The sequence below is a fragment of the Arvicola amphibius genome, chromosome 14 (genome assembly GCF_903992535.2).
Source record: "Arvicola amphibius chromosome 14, mArvAmp1.2, whole genome shotgun sequence".
Lineage (NCBI taxonomy): Eukaryota > Metazoa > Chordata > Mammalia > Rodentia > Cricetidae > Arvicola > Arvicola amphibius.
The window spans coordinates 3,157,346-3,174,907 of NC_052060.1; the positions used below are offsets into that span (position 1 = coordinate 3,157,346).

General features: G+C 46.4%; 1 protein-coding gene across 1 annotated transcript in view; it reads left to right on the forward strand.

Moving 5' to 3' along the window:
• The window catches only part of Nup210l (nucleoporin 210 like), a 106,260-nt gene that overhangs the window by 48,420 nt on the left and 40,278 nt on the right, over window positions 1-17,562 (forward strand). Inside the window, exons 18-27 of the mRNA XM_038311229.1 lie at window positions 3,211-3,299; window positions 3,873-3,977; window positions 4,402-4,503; window positions 6,734-6,862; window positions 7,815-7,942; window positions 9,277-9,409; window positions 14,310-14,372; window positions 15,137-15,316; window positions 15,673-15,753; window positions 17,105-17,236. Coding sequence (XP_038167157.1) covers window positions 3,211-3,299; window positions 3,873-3,977; window positions 4,402-4,503; window positions 6,734-6,862; window positions 7,815-7,942; window positions 9,277-9,409; window positions 14,310-14,372; window positions 15,137-15,316; window positions 15,673-15,753; window positions 17,105-17,236 — 1,142 coding nt within the window. The remainder of the gene's footprint in view (window positions 1-3,210; window positions 3,300-3,872; window positions 3,978-4,401; window positions 4,504-6,733; window positions 6,863-7,814; window positions 7,943-9,276; window positions 9,410-14,309; window positions 14,373-15,136; window positions 15,317-15,672; window positions 15,754-17,104; window positions 17,237-17,562) is intronic.

Consider the following 17,562-nt stretch of genomic DNA (forward strand, 5'->3'; position numbering starts at 1 on the left):
ACAGAACTGTCTCTTTAAGGCAGGTTTGAAAGAACAGCCCGAAACACAGAAGAAAGTGGGGCTCATATAGATCAAAACCTGCAAGGCTGGAAGGCACCAAGGGGTTTTAGTTGTGTAGGAACTTGATAGAACATCTCCTCAGGGTGGAGATCAGGGTCTGGTCAGAGTGCAGGCTGTGAAACAGGATGTCGAGCTCCAGGAAATGGATCAAGAGGAGGTCAAACTTGAGTTTTACAGAAAACAGGGATGAAGTGTTTTTGGCTTTGTAACAATATGGCCTCTTAAATCTTAAACTGGAGTCAGGTCGGTCCATAACTTATCTGTGTACACACAAAATAAAAAAGCAAACAAATAAACGGGGGCTGGAGAGATGGCTCAGCTGTTAAGAGCACTGGCTGTTCTTCCAGAGGACCCAGGGTTCAATTCCCAGCATACACTTGGCAGCTCACAACTGGCTATAACTCCAGTTCCAGGGCACCCAACACCCTAACACAGACATACATGTGGGCAAAACACCAATGCACATAAAATAAAAAGAAAATAAACAAATAAATGTAAGAAAAAAAACCCATTAAAACTGGGCATGGTGACACAAACCTTTATTCCCAGCACTCAGGTGTCTGGGAAGTGCAAGATGATGCTTATTATGTTCAAGGCCAGCCTGAACTACATGAGACCCTCAAGATAACAAAGAAAAAAATTAATTTTAAAGTGGCTTGAACTATGCCCATCAAAATCCCAGCAAAATTCTTCAAAGACCTCAAAAGAACGGTACTCAACTTCATTTGGAAAAGCAAAAAAAAAAAAAACCCACAAAAAAAAAAAAACCCAGGATATCCAAAACAATCCTGGGCAACAAAAGATCTTCTGGAGGCATCACAATCCCTGACTTCAAACTCTACTACAGAGCTACAGTACTGAAAACAGCCTGGTACTGGCATAAGAACAGACAGGAGGACCAATGGAACCAAATAGAAGACCTGGATATCAATCCACACATCTTTGAACACCTGATCTTTGATAAAGAAGCAAAAAATATCAAATGGAAAAAAAGAAAGCATATTTAACACGTGGTGCTGGCATAACTGGAAATCAACATGTAGAAGAAAGAAGATAGACCCATATCTATCACCATGCACAAAACTCAAGTCCAAATGGATGAAAGACCTCACCATCAGAGGTCGGATCTCCAAAATATACAAAGAACTCAAGAAATTGGACACCAAAAGATCACATAACCCAATAAAAAAAAAAATGTAGTACAGACCTAAACAGAGAACTCTCAACAGAGGAATCTAAAATGGCTGAAAGGCACTTAAGGAAATGCTCAACATCCTTAGGCATTAGAGAAATGCAAATCAGAACAACTCTGAGATTCCATCTTACACCTGTAAGAATGGCCAAGATCAAAAACACTGATGACAACTTATGCTGGAGAGGTTGTGGGGAAAGGGAACACTTCTGCTTGCTGGTGGGAATGCAAGCTGGTACAGCCCCTTTGGATGTCAGGGTGGCGATTTCTCAGAAAATTAGGAAACAACCTTCCACCTCCATCCGGGAGCTCACCCCTTCCTGACAGCGTCCTCTCTGCCGTTCTCTGCCTCACCCTCCACACCAATGTCCTCAAACACAGGTCTGGGATGGAGAGCAGGGAGACTGCCCTCTCAACCTGCACAAAGCCTGGGCTTCATCTCCAGCGCCACATAAACAGGGTGTGATAAGCTCTGCCATCCCAGCATCCCGGCCAAAGCAGGAGATCAGAGTTCCTGGCCATCTTCCAGCCTCCAAGTTCAAGATAAGATCCAACTACACAAGACCCTGACTCAAAATAACAAAACCATGAAACAGCCAGGCATGCTGGGTGCACGCCTTTAATCCCAGCACTCAGGAGGCAGAGGCAGGGGAATCTCTGTGAGTTTGGAAGTCAGTGTGATCTACGGAGTGAATTAATTCCAGAACAGTCAGAGCTGTTACACAGAGAAACCCTGCCTCAAGAAACAAAACAAATCTTTGAAATAAAATATAAAATGAATGTGAAGGAGCTGCAGACAGAGCCCAGTGTTACACACTAGCCTCAGATGTTATGTAAGCGCTCCAACACCGAGCTGCCCCACAGCTCTCAGGAACTCTGATCATTAACCACTGCAGTATCTCTCCTGCCCCTGGCTTTATACACAAACACCATGTTCCTTTAGATGTTCCTCATCACTGAACTATAAACTGTCTCTCGGGAGACTGGGAACTTCTGGTCTTTCTCTGCTCCTAGTCTGAAGTAGACATTCTGAGCATCAGATGGTAGCGTATGCTATATAATCTCAGTGACAGGAGGCAGAGGCCAGAGCCGCCCAAGTCCTGGGACAGCCTAGGCTATAGCAAGTCAGGGCCAGCAGGAGATGTGAGACTTTGTTTAAGGAAAGGAAAAGAAAGAGGGTCGGCCATGGTGGCACAGGTCTTTAACCGAGCACTCAGGAGACAGAAACTGGTGGGTCTCTGTGAGTTTGAGGCCAGCCAGGGTTGTGCAATGAGAACCTGTCTCAAAAAGAAGTGAAAGAGAGAGCCAGACAGACAGACAGACAGACAGACAGACAGACAAAGAGGTACAGCAAATTGGCTCAGTAGGTAAAGGGGCGTGATGATGACCTAGTTCAATCCCCACAACCAACGTGTTCAAAGGTAACTGAGCCCACAAATACCCTCGGACACATGTACCCCACCACTGCATGCACATGCATACGCACACGTTAAACTAAAAACAGTAGCGATGCACCATTCCAATTCTTCAAGTGACTGATTGTCATGTGTATAAAGATAAGGGAGCCAAGAGAAGGCCCCAAAAGACTCCCTGTCACTGCTATTTATAAATTGAAATTTTATATACAAAAATGTCCCCATGCATTTGCTTTCTGTCCATTTTTGGAATTATAGGCCATTACAGGAAGAAAGAATTTTAGGTTTTGCCTGACCCAATTTCTCATTAAATAAAGGACATGAGAGGTCAATTTTTGCTCGAAGTCATGCAAACCCAGTGTTCTCTCTTTTTTTTTCCAGAAGGACAGATGTGAAAGTGTTCTCTCTTTTTTTTTTTTACTTCCCCCTTTCAGTGTTTTTCTCTCCACAGTAAATGTTGAAAAACACTGAGACAGACTTTGTTTTTTGGGAGACCGCTTTGCAGAGGGTGTGCCTGTCTCTTAGAGTGTTTTCCTGCTTTAGGCCATCAGATCCTTAAAGTCCATCAAACGAAGGGGACTGTGCTCATTGCAGTAAACTTTGTGGGCTATTCAGGAAAGAAAAGCCCGGAGGTGAGTGAAAATTCTCATTACAGGGATCTAGATTAGGGCCTGGCATGGCCGCCACACATACCTGCAATGCCAGCCTGGGCTACATAATGAGAGCCTATCCCAAAACTCAACGGCTTATAAAAAAGAGAGAGTCTACAAAGTTAAGCGGGCAGGGAAAGGGGGATCTAGGAAGAGTTGGGGGAGGGGAGGATATGATAAAAATATGTTGTATGAAATTCTCAAAGAACTAATAAAATTAAAGAAGGACCGGGTGGTGGTGGCATACACCTTTAATCCCAGCTCTTGGGAAGCAGAGACAGGCCACTCTCTCAGTTCGAGGCCAGCCTGGTCTACAGAGTGAACTCCAGGACAACCAGAGCTATACAGAGAAACCCTGTCTGTAATAATAATAATAATAATAAATAAATAAATAAATAAAATAAAGAAGAAAGGAAAGAAGGGGAAGAAGGAAAGGGAGGAAAAGGGAAAGAAATAGAAATGAACTCAAATGTAAAGTTCCTCTCTAGAAGTCATTAGCTGGAATCTTCTCCACGGGTCAGTTTCTGCTGTCCTCTGTGCTCACTCCCTGGTTAGGAAATTTCCCACTCACCCAGATCTGCAGTGGCGGAGCTGCTCCTCGTGGAGGATGTCACTGTGAGGCCCAAGAACGCTACCATCTACAACCATCCTGACGTGACGGTGAGGAGACTCCTGTGGTTAGGTGGCAAGGGGCTTCACCTGCTGTTGACAGTCAAGCACACAGGACATGGAAGGACGAGCTGCAGTGTCCTTAAAGCCAGTCTGTGGCAGTCCCGTCTTGTTTGTCTTCTGTCTGCACACTGCTCTTTTGTTACATAGAAGTCATCTCCTGGGGGGCTGGAGAGATGGCTCAGAGGTTAAGAGCATTGCCTGCTCTTCCAAAGGTCCTGAGTTCAATTCCTGGCAACCACATGGTGGCTCACAACCATCTGTAATGAGGTCTGGTGCCCTCTTCTGGCTTGCATACATACATGGAAACAGAATATTGTATACATAATAAGTAAATATTAAAAAAAAAAAGAAGTCGTTTCCTGTGGGCTATAAATCAAAAGAATGGAGCATTGTTTGTCTGATTTTTCTCCAGGAAGTATTTCACCTTGTGGAAGGGTCTGGCTACTTCCTAGTCAACAGCAGTGAGCAAGATATAGTCACCATCATTTACGCAGAAGCAGAAAGCTCTATCCAGGTGGGTTGGTGAGCTTTCCAGGCTCAAGGTCTCAGGTCAAAGTGCTTTTTTGTTTTGATTTGGTGTTTTGAACTTTTTATCACATTATTTAGTGTGTGTGCCTGTCTGTCTGTCTCTCTGTATGTGTCTGTGTGTTAGTGTCTGTGTATATGTCTTTGTGTGTGTCTAATTTATATCTTTATACATCTTTACAAATGAAGCATAAACAAAAGCAACACAATTCTACATAGTTAACAAATATTCCACAACAAGAGAGATGGCTCAGTGGTTAAGAACACTGGCTGCTCTTCTAGAGGACCTGGGTTCGAGTCCCAACACCCACATTCACAACTGTCTGTAACTCTAGTTCCAGGGATCCTCTGGCCTCTGAAGATCACACATCACATGACAGTTTATCAATATAATTCATATCACAGCTATTATCACGAAGGAATATTGGAGTTTGTCAAATATGTTTTCTGCATCAACTGAAATAATTAAATGATTTCTGTCCTGAGTCCATGTAGATTATGTATCACATTTATTAACTTATATACATGGAACCAGCCCTGCATCTCTGGAATGAAGCCAGTTCAATTACAGGGAAAAATCTTTGTTGTTGTTGTTGTTTTCTTTTTCATTTTGGGAGACAGAGTTTCTCTGTGTAACAATCCTGGCTATCCTGGAACTCACTTTGTAGAAAAGCCTGGTCTCAAACTCAGAGACCCGCCTGCCACTGTCTCCTGAGTGCTGGGATTAAAGGTGTGAACTACCAATGCCTGGCTCAACAATCTTTTTGATGTGTTGGGATTTTTTGTTGTTGTTTGTTTTTTAATTTTTTTATTTTTGTTTTTCTGAGACAGGGCCTACCTATGTGGTCCTGGATATCCTGGCACTCACTGTGTAGACCAGGTTAGCCCAACTCACAGAGATCTGCCCACCCCTGCCTTCCTAGAGCTGGGGTTAAGGCATGGGTTACCACTTCCAATTTGATGTGTTCTTGAGTTTGGTTTACAAGGTTTTGGGGTTTTGTTTTTGGGTTTGTTTTCTTTTAAGGTAGTTTTTAAGACAAGGTGTCACTGTTTGCCCTGGGTAGCCTGGTACTCAGTATGTAGACCAGGCTGCTCCTAGAGTTTAAAGCTTGTCTCAACTCTGCCTCTATCCCACGGATACTGGGAGTAGAGGCATGAACCACCATGCCTACCTACAGTATTTGTTTTGGGGATATTTATTTATTTATTTTTTATTTATTTTGTTTCTCCAAGACAGGGTTTCTCTGGGTAGTCCTGGCTGTCCTAGAACTTGCTCTGTAGACCAGGCTGGCCTCAAACTCACAGAGATCTGCCTGCCTCTGTCTCCCAAGTGCTGAGATTAAAGGCGTGAACCAATACTGCCCAGACTTGTTTTTAATAAATGTTTTATTCTACTAGTTTTTAAATTATGTATATACATGAGTGCAAGTGACAACCAGGGCCAGAGAAAGGTGTCTGGTCCCCTGGAGCTGGAGATGCAGTGGCTGTGGCACGTGTGATATGGGTGCTGAGAATTGAACTGGGTGCTCTGGACACGGTGATCACAGCCGCTGACAGTGGGAGTGGACACAGGGTGATCACGGCTGCTGACAGCGGACACGGGGTGATCACAGCCGCTGACAGTGGGAGTGGACACAGGGTGATCATGGCTGCTGACAGCGGACACAGGGTGATCACGGCTGCTGACACTAGGAGTGGACACAGGGTGATCACAGCCGCTGACAGTGGGAGTGGACACAGGGTGATCACGGCTGCTGACAGCGGACACAGAGTGATCACGGCTGCTGACAGCGGACACAGGGTGATCACGGCTGCTGACAGCGGACACAGGGTGATCACGGCTGCTGACAGTGGACACGGGGTGATCACGGCTGCTGACACTAGGAGTGGACACAGGGTGATCACAGCCGCTGACAGTGGGAGTGGACACAGGGTGATCACGGCTGCTGACAGCGGACACAGGGTGATCACGGCTGCTGACAGTGGACACGGGGTGATGGCTGCTGCCTCACAGTAAGGAGCTTTGGTACAAAGACAGAAGCCAAGTGTCATCCATTGTCACCGCCACCTCCACGTGCAGTCATAGCCCATACATATGTGTTTTCTTCATGAAAGCTTTCCCTACGGGTGACTAAGGAGCCGGGGGTGTGTGTTAGAGTCTGCTAACACAAGTAGTCTGTGGTTTTGCCCTGCACTAAACACCATCCACTTCCTTCTAGGTGGTTCCAATACATCCTGGATTTCTTACCTTGGAAGTGTACGACCTGTGCTTGGCTTTCTTGGGTCCAGCAACCGCCTGGCTCAGGGTGTCAGACATACAGGAGGTAGAGCTGGATCTGATCGACAAGGTGAGCGCTGCTCATGTCAGGAGTGGCACAGACCTGGTTCGCTCCCCAGCACACTGAAGAGTATCTCCTCAACTCAGCTCCTGCAGACCTTAGACTAATGAAACGCCTTTAATCCAGCACAGAGACAGGAGGATCTCTGTGAGTTCGAAGTCAGCCGGTCTAAAGAGTGAGTTCAAGGACAGTCAGGACTACACAGAGTAACCCTGCCTCCAAAAACAAAACAAAAAAAAAAAAAGTGTGCACCGTCAGACTAGAAAAATGGCTCAGTGGTTAAGAGCACTGGCTGCTCTTCCAGAGGTCCTGAGCTCAATTCCCAGCAACCACATGGTGGCTCACAGCCATCTATGAGAAGATCTGGTGCCCTCTTCTGGCCTGCAGCACACATGCAGGCAGAACACTGTATACATAATAAATAAATAAATCTTTAAAAAAAAAAAAACAGTGTGCACCATCACCACCTGGCTGACTTAATTTTTTTAAAAAGAGTAATCCCAGCACTCAGGAGGCAGAATCAGGCAGATCTCTGAGTGTGAAGCCGACCTGTTCTACCTAATGAGCTTCAGGCCAGCCTGGGCCACATAGTGGGGAGGGGAGAAGAGGAGAGGCTGGGATGGAGAGAGCCAAGTAGGTGGCTCCCTGGGTGAGAGTGCCTACTGCCATGTCTGAGAACCTGACTCCCCTAGGACCCACGTGGTAGAAGAGGGCTAACTCTTGCAAGTCGTGCCCTGGCCTCCCTAGCACATTGTGGTATATACAAGTGTGCACACACAAATAAACAAATAAAGAAAGGAATGAATTGGGGAGGCTACAAATAATGCACACAGCTTCAAGATCATTGATCAGAGGCCCACCAGGAACATCTGATGCGTAGAAATGTCTGTGCCCTCAGAAAGGTAACACATCCCTACTCAGTGGAGTGCGTTTGTTACACGCTACCTTTTTCAACTGCTAGGTCGAGATTGGCAAAACCGTGTTAGTGGTTGTGAGGGTTCTTGGCTCTTCCAAACACCCTTTTCGGAACAAGTACTTCAGAAACATGGATGTCAGACTTCAACTGGCATCGGCCATTGTCACCCTGAGGTAAGTTCTGCGTAGTACCGACAGTCTCCCTCCTGGTGGCCTGGTCAGCTTCCCTTACCAAAAGGATCCCCCCCCCTCCGTCCTTTTGGTAGTTTACTCAGCCCATGCTCTTTCCCACAGTCTGTGTCTGTATTTATTCAGGCTGGGTGCTGTGGTGTGTACCTGTAAGCCCAGCATTCGGGAGGCTGAGCCACAAAGATCACAGGTTCGAGGCCAGCCTATGCTCCATAGGACTCTCTCAAAAAAATGAAAGTAGGGGCTGGGGAGATGGCTCAGTGGTTAAGAGTTTGATTCCCAGCACCTACATGGTGTCTCATGACCATACATAACTCCAGTTCCAGGGGCTCCAACGCCCTCTTCTGGCTTCCATGGGCACCAGACACACAAGTGGTGCACAGACATGGACACAAACTCATATACATAAACTAAAATTATAAAATTAAATATTAAAATTTGAAAAGTCAGGAGCCCTAACTGTCTTGTTTAAGCACTAAAATAGGTCTTTTTGTTTTCTGAAACTCTCTTTGGATGTTATCTTTTGGGAGTGCTTCTGCCTGGAAGACCTTCAAAACTGTGTTGGCCAGCGAACACTCTCGGTATTCTTCTTTGAAAAAGAAGAGATCCAAGGACTTCCTGGGCACAGTAGCTTACTTCTGTCATCCCAGCACTTGGGAGACAGGATTGGGAGTTCAAGGCCAGCCTAGGTTATATGAGGTTCTGTCTTACAATACGAAGGGAAGGTGCTGCAGATTTAGCATTCCCAGCTCGTCCTCTGTTTTCACTGCACTCACTCCTGTCAGCCTGGTGCATCCGTCACCACAGGAGCTTAGTTAGGCTTGACCGTGGACATGCACTTTCTGGAAGGTCCCTCTAGCCAGAATTAGAATGTATGGAGCATCTTAGAAAGAAGAATTACCAGTCTTTCTCAAAACCAGATCTTAGCAGGACTTAGTGGTGCATGACTTAAACCCAGCATTGGAAAAGCAGAGGCAGGAAGATCTCTGTGAATTCAAAGCCAGTCTGCCTTATGTCGAGTTCCAGGACAGCCAGGACTATAGAGAGAGACCCTGTTTTGAAAAACAAAATAAACCGCTGGGAAGTGGTGGTGCACGCCTTTAATCCCAGCACTTAGGAGGCAAAGGCAGCAGATCTCTGAGTTTGAGGTCAGTCTGGTCTACAGAGCTAGTTCCAGGACCGTCTCCAAAGCCACAGAACTCTGAAGCCTGTCTCGAAAAACAAAACAAAAGAAAAAGAAAAGAAAAACAAAATAAACCAAGCCAAACCACCACCAAAACCACCTGATCTTCCTCACCAGTACCACACTGTCTTTGCAGGTTAATGGAGGATCAGGACGAGTACTCGGAAAACTACGTGCTCCGTGCCGTCACCGTTGGGCAAACGACACTTGTGGCCAGTGCCACAGACAGGATGGGAAGGAAGTTCACATCCACACCGCGGCACATCGAGGTGAGTAGACGCTGCCTTCTGTGCAGGGCCTCACTTAGCTTCATCCATCCCTTCTGTTTACACATGGCAGGCTTTCTTGGGATTTTTCTATTTACAATTAACTGTCTTCTTTCCCCCAAGATTAGATAAATATATGGGATCCAGTTCTTGTAGAAAATTTAGAAAGCACAAAAAATGTTAAAGATTTAGAAATGTCAGGGTAAAGCGGGCACACCACATTATATATATATATATAATATATTATATATATAATATATATGAATTTCTGGGCTGGTGAGACAGCTTAGCTGGTAAAAGTGCTTGCTATGAAAACCCCATTATCTCCTGAGCTCGATCCCTGAAACACATGGTGGAAGCGGGAAAACTGACTCCCGAAAGCTGTCCCCTGGCTTTCACACATATGACATGATACACACACTAATAAAAATAAACTAATAAGCCGGGTGTGGTAGCACACACCTTTAGTCCTAGCACCAGGGAGGCAGAAGCAGGTGGTTCGCCACAAGTTTCAGGCTGGACTACATAGCAAGTTCCACTACAGCAAAAGAATCATAGTGAGACCTTGTCTCAAAAATCCCTAAAAATAATTTATCAATAAATAGAATAAAAAAAAATCTGTGCCAGGCAGTGGTGGCGCACGCCTTTAATCCCAGCACTCGGAAGGCAGAGGCAGGTGGGTCTCTGTGAGTTCGAGCCCAGCCTGGTCTGCAGGGCTGTGACACAGAGAAGCTTCACTGTGACTCTACCATTGTAGAAGGAACAACGGGCTGTGTCCCGCCACCCGACTAGCTTTACCCAAAATAACAACACACAAACTGTATTCATTTAAACACTGCCTGGCCCATTTGTTTCAGCCTCTTATTATCTAATTCTCACATCTTGACTAACCCATATTTAGTAATCTGTGTAGCACCACGAGGTGGTCGCTTACCAGGAGAGATCTTAACCTGCGTCCATCTCAGAGAGGAGAAGCATGGCAAACTGCCCTGAAGCATCTCCCCAACTCTGCTTTCTTTCTCCCACAATTCTGTTCTGTCTACTCCGCCTACCTAATTTTCTGTCCTCTTAAAGGGCCAAGGCAGTTTTTTTATTAATCAATGAAAGTAACACATAGACACTCCTCCATCATACCATTATGAGGCTTTTGTTTATGGTAGTGCTTCCTGTAACATCAGAACTCAGTAGGCGGAGACAGGAGAATTATAGCAAGTTTGAGACCAGTCTGGTCTACCTAGAGAGTTTAGGACCCACGCCCCTCCAGAGCTTCACAATTAGATCCTGCTTTAATAAGCAAATATACTAAAGTATATTTTCTGGGGCTGGAGAGAAGGCTCAGCGGTTAAGAGCACTGGCTGCCCTTCCAGAGGTCCTGAGTTCAATTCCCAGCAATCACACGATGGCTCACAACCATCTGTAATGAGATCTGGTACCCTCTTCCAGCCTGCAGGCATACATGCAGAGAGAGTACCATATACATAAAATAAATCTTTTAAAAAAAATTAAAAAGTAGCTGGGCAGTGGTGGCGCACACCTTTAATCCCAGCACTTGGGAGTCAGAGGCAGGCGGATCTCTGTGAGTTCAAGGCCAGCCTGGTCTACAAAGCAAGTTCCACAATAGTCAGTACTGTTACACAGAGAAACCCTATCTCGAAAATTCAAAAATAAACAAATAAATCAAAATTAAAATAGTAGGGTTTCTTCCCTTTTAAATTCTATTCACTTCCTCTCACCTTTTTTTTTTTTCCTTTTTTAAAAATTTTGTGTGTGTAAGTGTTTTGCCTGTATGTCTGTATGTCTGTGTACCATGTAGAAAGCAGAGGAAGTAGGCCCGGAGAGGGTGTCAGATCCTCAGGGACTAGTTACACACAGTTGTGAGCCACCACGGGAGAGCTGGGAATCAAAGCCAGGTCCTCTCGAAGAACAGCCAATGCTCTTTTTTCTTAATTTATTCTCCTCTTATATAATACATCCGACGGCAGTTCCCCTTCCTCCACACCTGCCAGGCCCCACCCACCCACATCCACTCCCAAGGATATCAACTTACCATGACAGCAAGATACAATAAAACTAGGCACAAACTCCCATATCAAGGCTGGACACGGCCTCCCAGTAGGAGGAAACGGGTCTCGAGAATAGGCAGGAGAGTTAGAGACCCCTCCCCACTCCCACTCTTAGGAGTCTCAAAAAAGATTAAGCTAAACAACCAGAACAAACATGCAGAGGACCTAGTGCAGACCCACACAGGAGCCCCGCCCAGTTTATTCTGTGGACCATGTTCTCCTTGTACCATTTATCTTCTGGCACCTACAATTCTTCCCCCTGCCTGTGGAGTTCCCCAAGCTCATGCGGAGGGCACCTGATGGAGATCTCCAAGTTGGGCTCTCCCTGCATGGAGTTTAGCTGTGGGTCTCTGTATCTGCTCCCATCAGCTGCCAGAGGAAGCCTCTCTGATGACAATTGTAGCCAGTGCTCTTAACCAGTGACCTGTCTCCCCAGTTTCTCCCTTCCCGTCTCTCTCCTGGCATCAAACTCCTAAGCTCAGTGATTCTCCTGCCCTGGGCTTCTGAGTCATGGGTGTAAGTGTGTAGCACATTCCCCGCTCCTCCCAGATGGATATTTTGTTTGTTATGATAGGGTCTCAGTCTGTAGCCCAGACTGGCCTGGAACTCACTACGTAGACTAAGTTGGCCTTGAATCCAGAGAGATCTACCTACTTCTGCCTTCCAAGTCCTGGTATTAAAGACATGCATCACCTTACCTGGCCTCTTTGACTATTTTAACATAAATAAGTAATACTACCTTTTTTCTTGTTGTTTGTTTTTGAGATAGTGTCTCATGTATTCCATGCTGGCTTTGAACTCATTGTCTTGGGGGCTGAGACTACAGGCATCTGCTACCCAAGTCCCATTTCATGTGGTAGTGGAGCCTGAGCCCAGGACTCCTGTACTAGTGTAGTGGCAAGCACTCTACCAGCTGAGCTACGGCCCCATCCCTATCCAGGCTCTTCATCTTGGTCTCTTTTATTTTAGATTTATTTATTATGGATGCAGCATCTGCCTGCATGTGTGCCTGAGGTGAGAAAAGGGCACCAGATCTTCTTATAGATGGCTGTGAGCCACCATGTGGTTGCTGGGAATTGAACTCAGGACCTCTGGAAGAGCAGTCAGGGCTCTTAACCACTGAGCCATCTCTTCAGCTCCCTCATTTTAGGCTTATATTAAAAGTTATTTCTCAGGGCTGAGAAAAAGGCTGGGTCAGTAAAACGATTGCAGCACAAGCATGGGGACAAAGTAGGAGTGTTGCAGGTTCAAAGCCAGCCTGGTCTGCATATTCTGGCAAACCAGAGCTACATTGTGACGTCATTTTCAGAAAACAAGAGAAGTCAGACAGTGGTGGCGCACACCTTTAATCCCAGCACTCGGGAGGCAGAGGCAGGCGGATCTCAGAGTTTGAGGCCAGCCTTGTCTACAGAGGGAGTTCCAGGACAGTCAAGGCAAAGAAACCCTGTCTCAAAAAAAAAGCACCAAGGGGGGAGGAGGAGGGAAGGAGATGGAAATTTTTAAATATTAAAAAAAAATAAACCATGAGGAAAAAAAAAAAAAAAAGCACCAGCCGGGCGGTGGTGGCACACGCCTTTAATCCCAGCACTCGGGAGGCAGAGGCAGGCGGATCTCTGTGAGTTCGAGACCAGCCTGGTCTACAAGAGCTAGTTCCAGGACAGGCTCCAAAGCCACAGAGAAACCCTGTCTCCAAAAAAAAAAAAAAAAAAAAAAAAAAAAAAAGCACCAAAAAAAAAACATGAATAGATAATCAAAAGATAGGGGCTAAAGCTGGCTAAACAGTGGTAAAGTTCTTGCTAGCATTGCTAGCATCTCTAAGACCCTAGGTTCTATACACAGCACGAAAAAGAGTAAGAAGATGGCTTGCAAACATGCCTTTATTTTTTTAATGGTTTTTTGGGTTTTTTGTTTTTTGGGAGGGTTGTTTGTTTTTTGTTTGTTTGTTTTCTGAGATAGGGTTATTCTGTATAGCTTTGGACCCTGTCCTGGAACTAGTTCTTGTAAATCAGGCTGGCCTCTAACTCAGAGAGAGCCACCTGCCTCTGCCTTCCCAAGTGCTGAAATTAAAAGCATGTGCCACCACTGCCTGGCCTAATTTATTTTTATTTCATGAACATTTGTGGGTTTTTTTTGGGGGGGGTTGGTTTTTTTTTTTTTGGTTTTTCGAGACAGGGTTTCTTTGTAGCTTTGGAGCCTGTCCTAGAGCTAGCTTTAGTAGACCAGGCTGGCCTCGAACTCACAGAGATCCACCTGCCTCTGCCTCCCAAGTGCTGGGATTAAAGGCATGCACCACCACTGCCCAGCTTCATGAACATTTGTTGTGTTTTGCCTCCAGATATGTCTTTGTAAGAGTGTTGGTCGCCTGGAGCTATAGAAAGTTGTGAGCTGCTGTGTAGATGCTGGGAATTGAACCCGGGGGCCTCTGGAAGGGCAGCCAGTGCTCTTAGCTGCTGAGCAATCTCTTCGGGCCCCGTATCCTTACATTTTAAACACTCGGTGGCATATGCCCGAGAATGAGATGTTTTACTTTCTATAGTTTATGTTAAAAAAAGAAATTAAAAATATAATCTTAACTGTTTTTTTTTTACATTTATTGTATTTATTTTGTGTGTGGAGGGTACTAATGCCACAGCCAGGATGTGGAGGTCAGTGGCATCAGCCAGGCTTGTCAGGCTTGGTGGCAAGCAGAGTAAGCTGCTTAAACGCTGTTCACTAATGTAAGTCAGACCACAGTGCATATGTCTGTGTTTCTTGTTTGTACACAGCAAGCAGTGTTCCTTAGGATATGGCCACAACAGCAGAGCTGACAGTGGCTACTGTCGCCTTTTGTTCCCCTCTAGGTATTTCCTCCATTCAGACTTGTTCCGGAGAAAATGACACTGATTACAACCAACATGATGCAGGTGCCTCTCCCGGGGCTTCTGGGGGCTTGGGGGTTTTTGGTTTGGTTTGGTTTCGTTTGGTTTGGTTTGGTTTGACTTGGTTTGGTTTGGTTTGGTTTGGTTTGGTTTGGTTTGACTTGGTTTGGTTTGGTTTGGTTTGATTTGGTTTGGTTTTTGGTTTTTCGAGACAGGGTTTCTCTGTAGCTGTGGCGCCTGTCCTGGAACTAGCCCTTGTAGACCAGGCTGGCCTTGAACTCACAGAGATCCACCTGCCTCTGCCTCCTGAGTGCTGGGATTAAAGGCATGTGCATCACCACCACCTAGCTGAGATTTAATTTTATGTGTTTTGTCTCTATGTATACCTCGAGGATGCAATACTCGAGGATGCCAGAAGAGGGCATTAGGTCTCCTGAACTGGACATAAGAGCTACCTGTGATGTGGGTACTGGGAATTGAATCTGGTCCTCTGGAAGGGCAGCCAGTTCTCTCAACCACTGAACCATCTCTTCAGACCCCAATATAGATACTTTTAAAGCATAACATGATTTGCTGTTTCTCTTTTCCATGCATATACATCTCCTGTACACCCAGGGCAGCTGGGCTGATGAAGAAGAAAGTCAGGTCTCTGATCCATGATACATGTGGTATTCTTGGGAGTCCTGTGGGCCCTTTGTAGCACACTTTTCTTGTACACACGTTTGAACTGATGTGGTGTGTGCTGTCCAGGAGATGGAGAAGAGATGTGACTGCCACACTGCAGGCACTCGCTGGTGTTTGCGTTGCAGATAATGTCTGAGGGCGGCCCTCAGCCGCAGTCCATCATCCACTTCTCCAGTAGCAACCAGACGGTAGCTGCCGTCACCAGGCGGGGGCAAGTCACCGGGAAAGTGGTTGGCACAGCCGTCGTGCACGGCACCATCCAGACAGTGAATGAAGACACGGGCAAAGTCATCGTGTTTTCCCAGGTATCTCTTGCTGTGCTGTGCTCTGCTCTTGAGTCTTGGGGTGATGGGCACAGGTGACGAGGAGGATGCCAGTAGACCAGGAATGTCCTTCTAGCTCCCCTCATCTGGTACAGAAAACACGTGGGCTCTGGCGGAGAACCCACTCTCTGGCGGAGAACCCACAGAGCTCTTGGCATTGTTGTAATATGTGGTCCCTAGCCCTTCAGAACTTTTTTAAAGAACAAAATCAAACATATGTGGTCGGGCTTTTTGTTGCCATTGAACATGAGGAACAGCATGTATAACGAGCTAGCTGTAAGCATCTCTGTCAGCGCGGAGACTCCCTTAGCCGAGCTCGCGCTCCACTTGTTGTGCAGGATGAAGTCCAGATTGAAGTTGTCCAGCTACGCGCTGTGAGGATCCTGGCAGCCGCAACCCGACTCATCACAGCCACTGAGGTCAGTTGTACAGAGCATGTGGGTTCTCCTTCGTTTTTCTCTCCCTCCTCAAATCTGGTTTTATTTTTTTCTAGGATTTATTTATTACTGCCAGGCATGGTAGCTCACATCTTTAATCCAAGCACTCAGGAGGCAGAGGCAGAGGCAGGCAGATCTCTGTGAGTTCAAGACCAGCGTGGTCTGCGGAGCAAGTTCAAGGACAGCCAGGGCTACACAGAGAAACCCTGACTCAGGAAGAGAGAGAGAGAGAGAGAGAGAGAGAGAGTTTTTTTTTTGTTTTTTTTTTTTTTTTTGGTTTTTCGAGACAGGGTTTCTCTGTAGCTTTGGAGCCTGTCCTGGAACTAGCTCTTGTAGACCAGGCTGGTCTCGAACTCACAGAGATCCGCCTGCCTCTGCCTCCCGAGTGCTGGGATTAAAGGCGTGCGCCACCACCGCCCGGCTGAGAGAGAGATTTTTATTATATGTATATGGGTGTAGTGTCTGTACTATGGGGCGGTACGCAAGCCAGGAGCTAGGCTGGAGACTTAAACACACACACACACACACACACACACACACACAGAGGTGGGGGAGGGGGAGAGGGAGAGGGAGAGAGAGAGACTTGGGGACACGGGTCATCCTTGAAACAAGAATGCCAACTTTATTGTACTCCAGGGAAGCTTATATAGGGATCCAAGAGCCCCAGCTCTTGGGATTTCCAGCTGTAAAACCCACCATAATTCACTCCCCTGCCATCAGGAACTCATGAGGGTCTCATGCTCAGAGCAGCTGCAGGCACAAGAAAACAGTTGTTTTGCTCAGTTCACTCCAGCAGGCAAAGGGTCTGAGGCAGGCAAAGAAAGTCAAGGGGTCAGGGGTCTGCAGCCTCCAACATACGGATGTTTTCCTGCATGTGTGTCTGTATATAGCACATGCATGCCTGATGCCCATGGAGGCCAGAAGAAAGCATTGGATCCCCTGAACCTGGAGTTATAGACAGTTGTAAGCAAGCATGTGGGTGCTGGGAATGGAACCTGGGTCCTTTTGAAGAGAACCCAGTGCTCTTAATGGCTCTTAGCGCCTATGTATGTGGTTTTCCTGATACAGAGTTTTGCTATGTAGCCTGGGCTTGCCTGAAACCAAAGAAAATCCTGTGCCTCAGCCTCCAAAATTCTGAGATTCCAGGTATGTGCCGCCATGCCCAGCTCTGAGATCCCGGGTGTGTGCCGCCATGCCCAGCTCTGAGATTCTGGGCATGTATGTGCCGCCATGCCCAGCTCTGAGGCTGGTAGGAGAGCCATGTTCTGGGCTCACTGCCCTGATAATGCTGTGTAAGCAGGGTACGAAGCACAATATCACACTTTGTTTTCAGATGCCAGTTTACGTCATGGGAGTGACTAGTACCCAGACTCCTTTCTCCTTCAGCAATGCGAGCCCCATGCTCACTTTCCACTGGTCCATGAGTAAGCGGGATGTGCTGGATCTGATACCCAGGCATTCAGAGGTATGGACTTATCTGTTTATATTGCTGTGGGAGTTTTAAGATTTATGTTTAATTATTAGTTAAGGGAGTATACATGTGTGCAGGGGTCCTTGAGGCAAGAAGTATCGGATCCATCACAGGCACTTGTGAGCCAAGGTTCTCTGCTGGAGCAAATGCATCTCCGCCCTTCACCTGAACCCCCACAAGTGTTTTTGACAGGGTTCCATTATTTAGTACTGGCTGTCCTGGAACTTACTATGTAGACCAGGTTGGCCTCAAACTTGCAGTGATCCCCCTGCTTCTCTCCCCCAAGTGCTGGGCTTACAAATGCACCATCATGTCTGGCC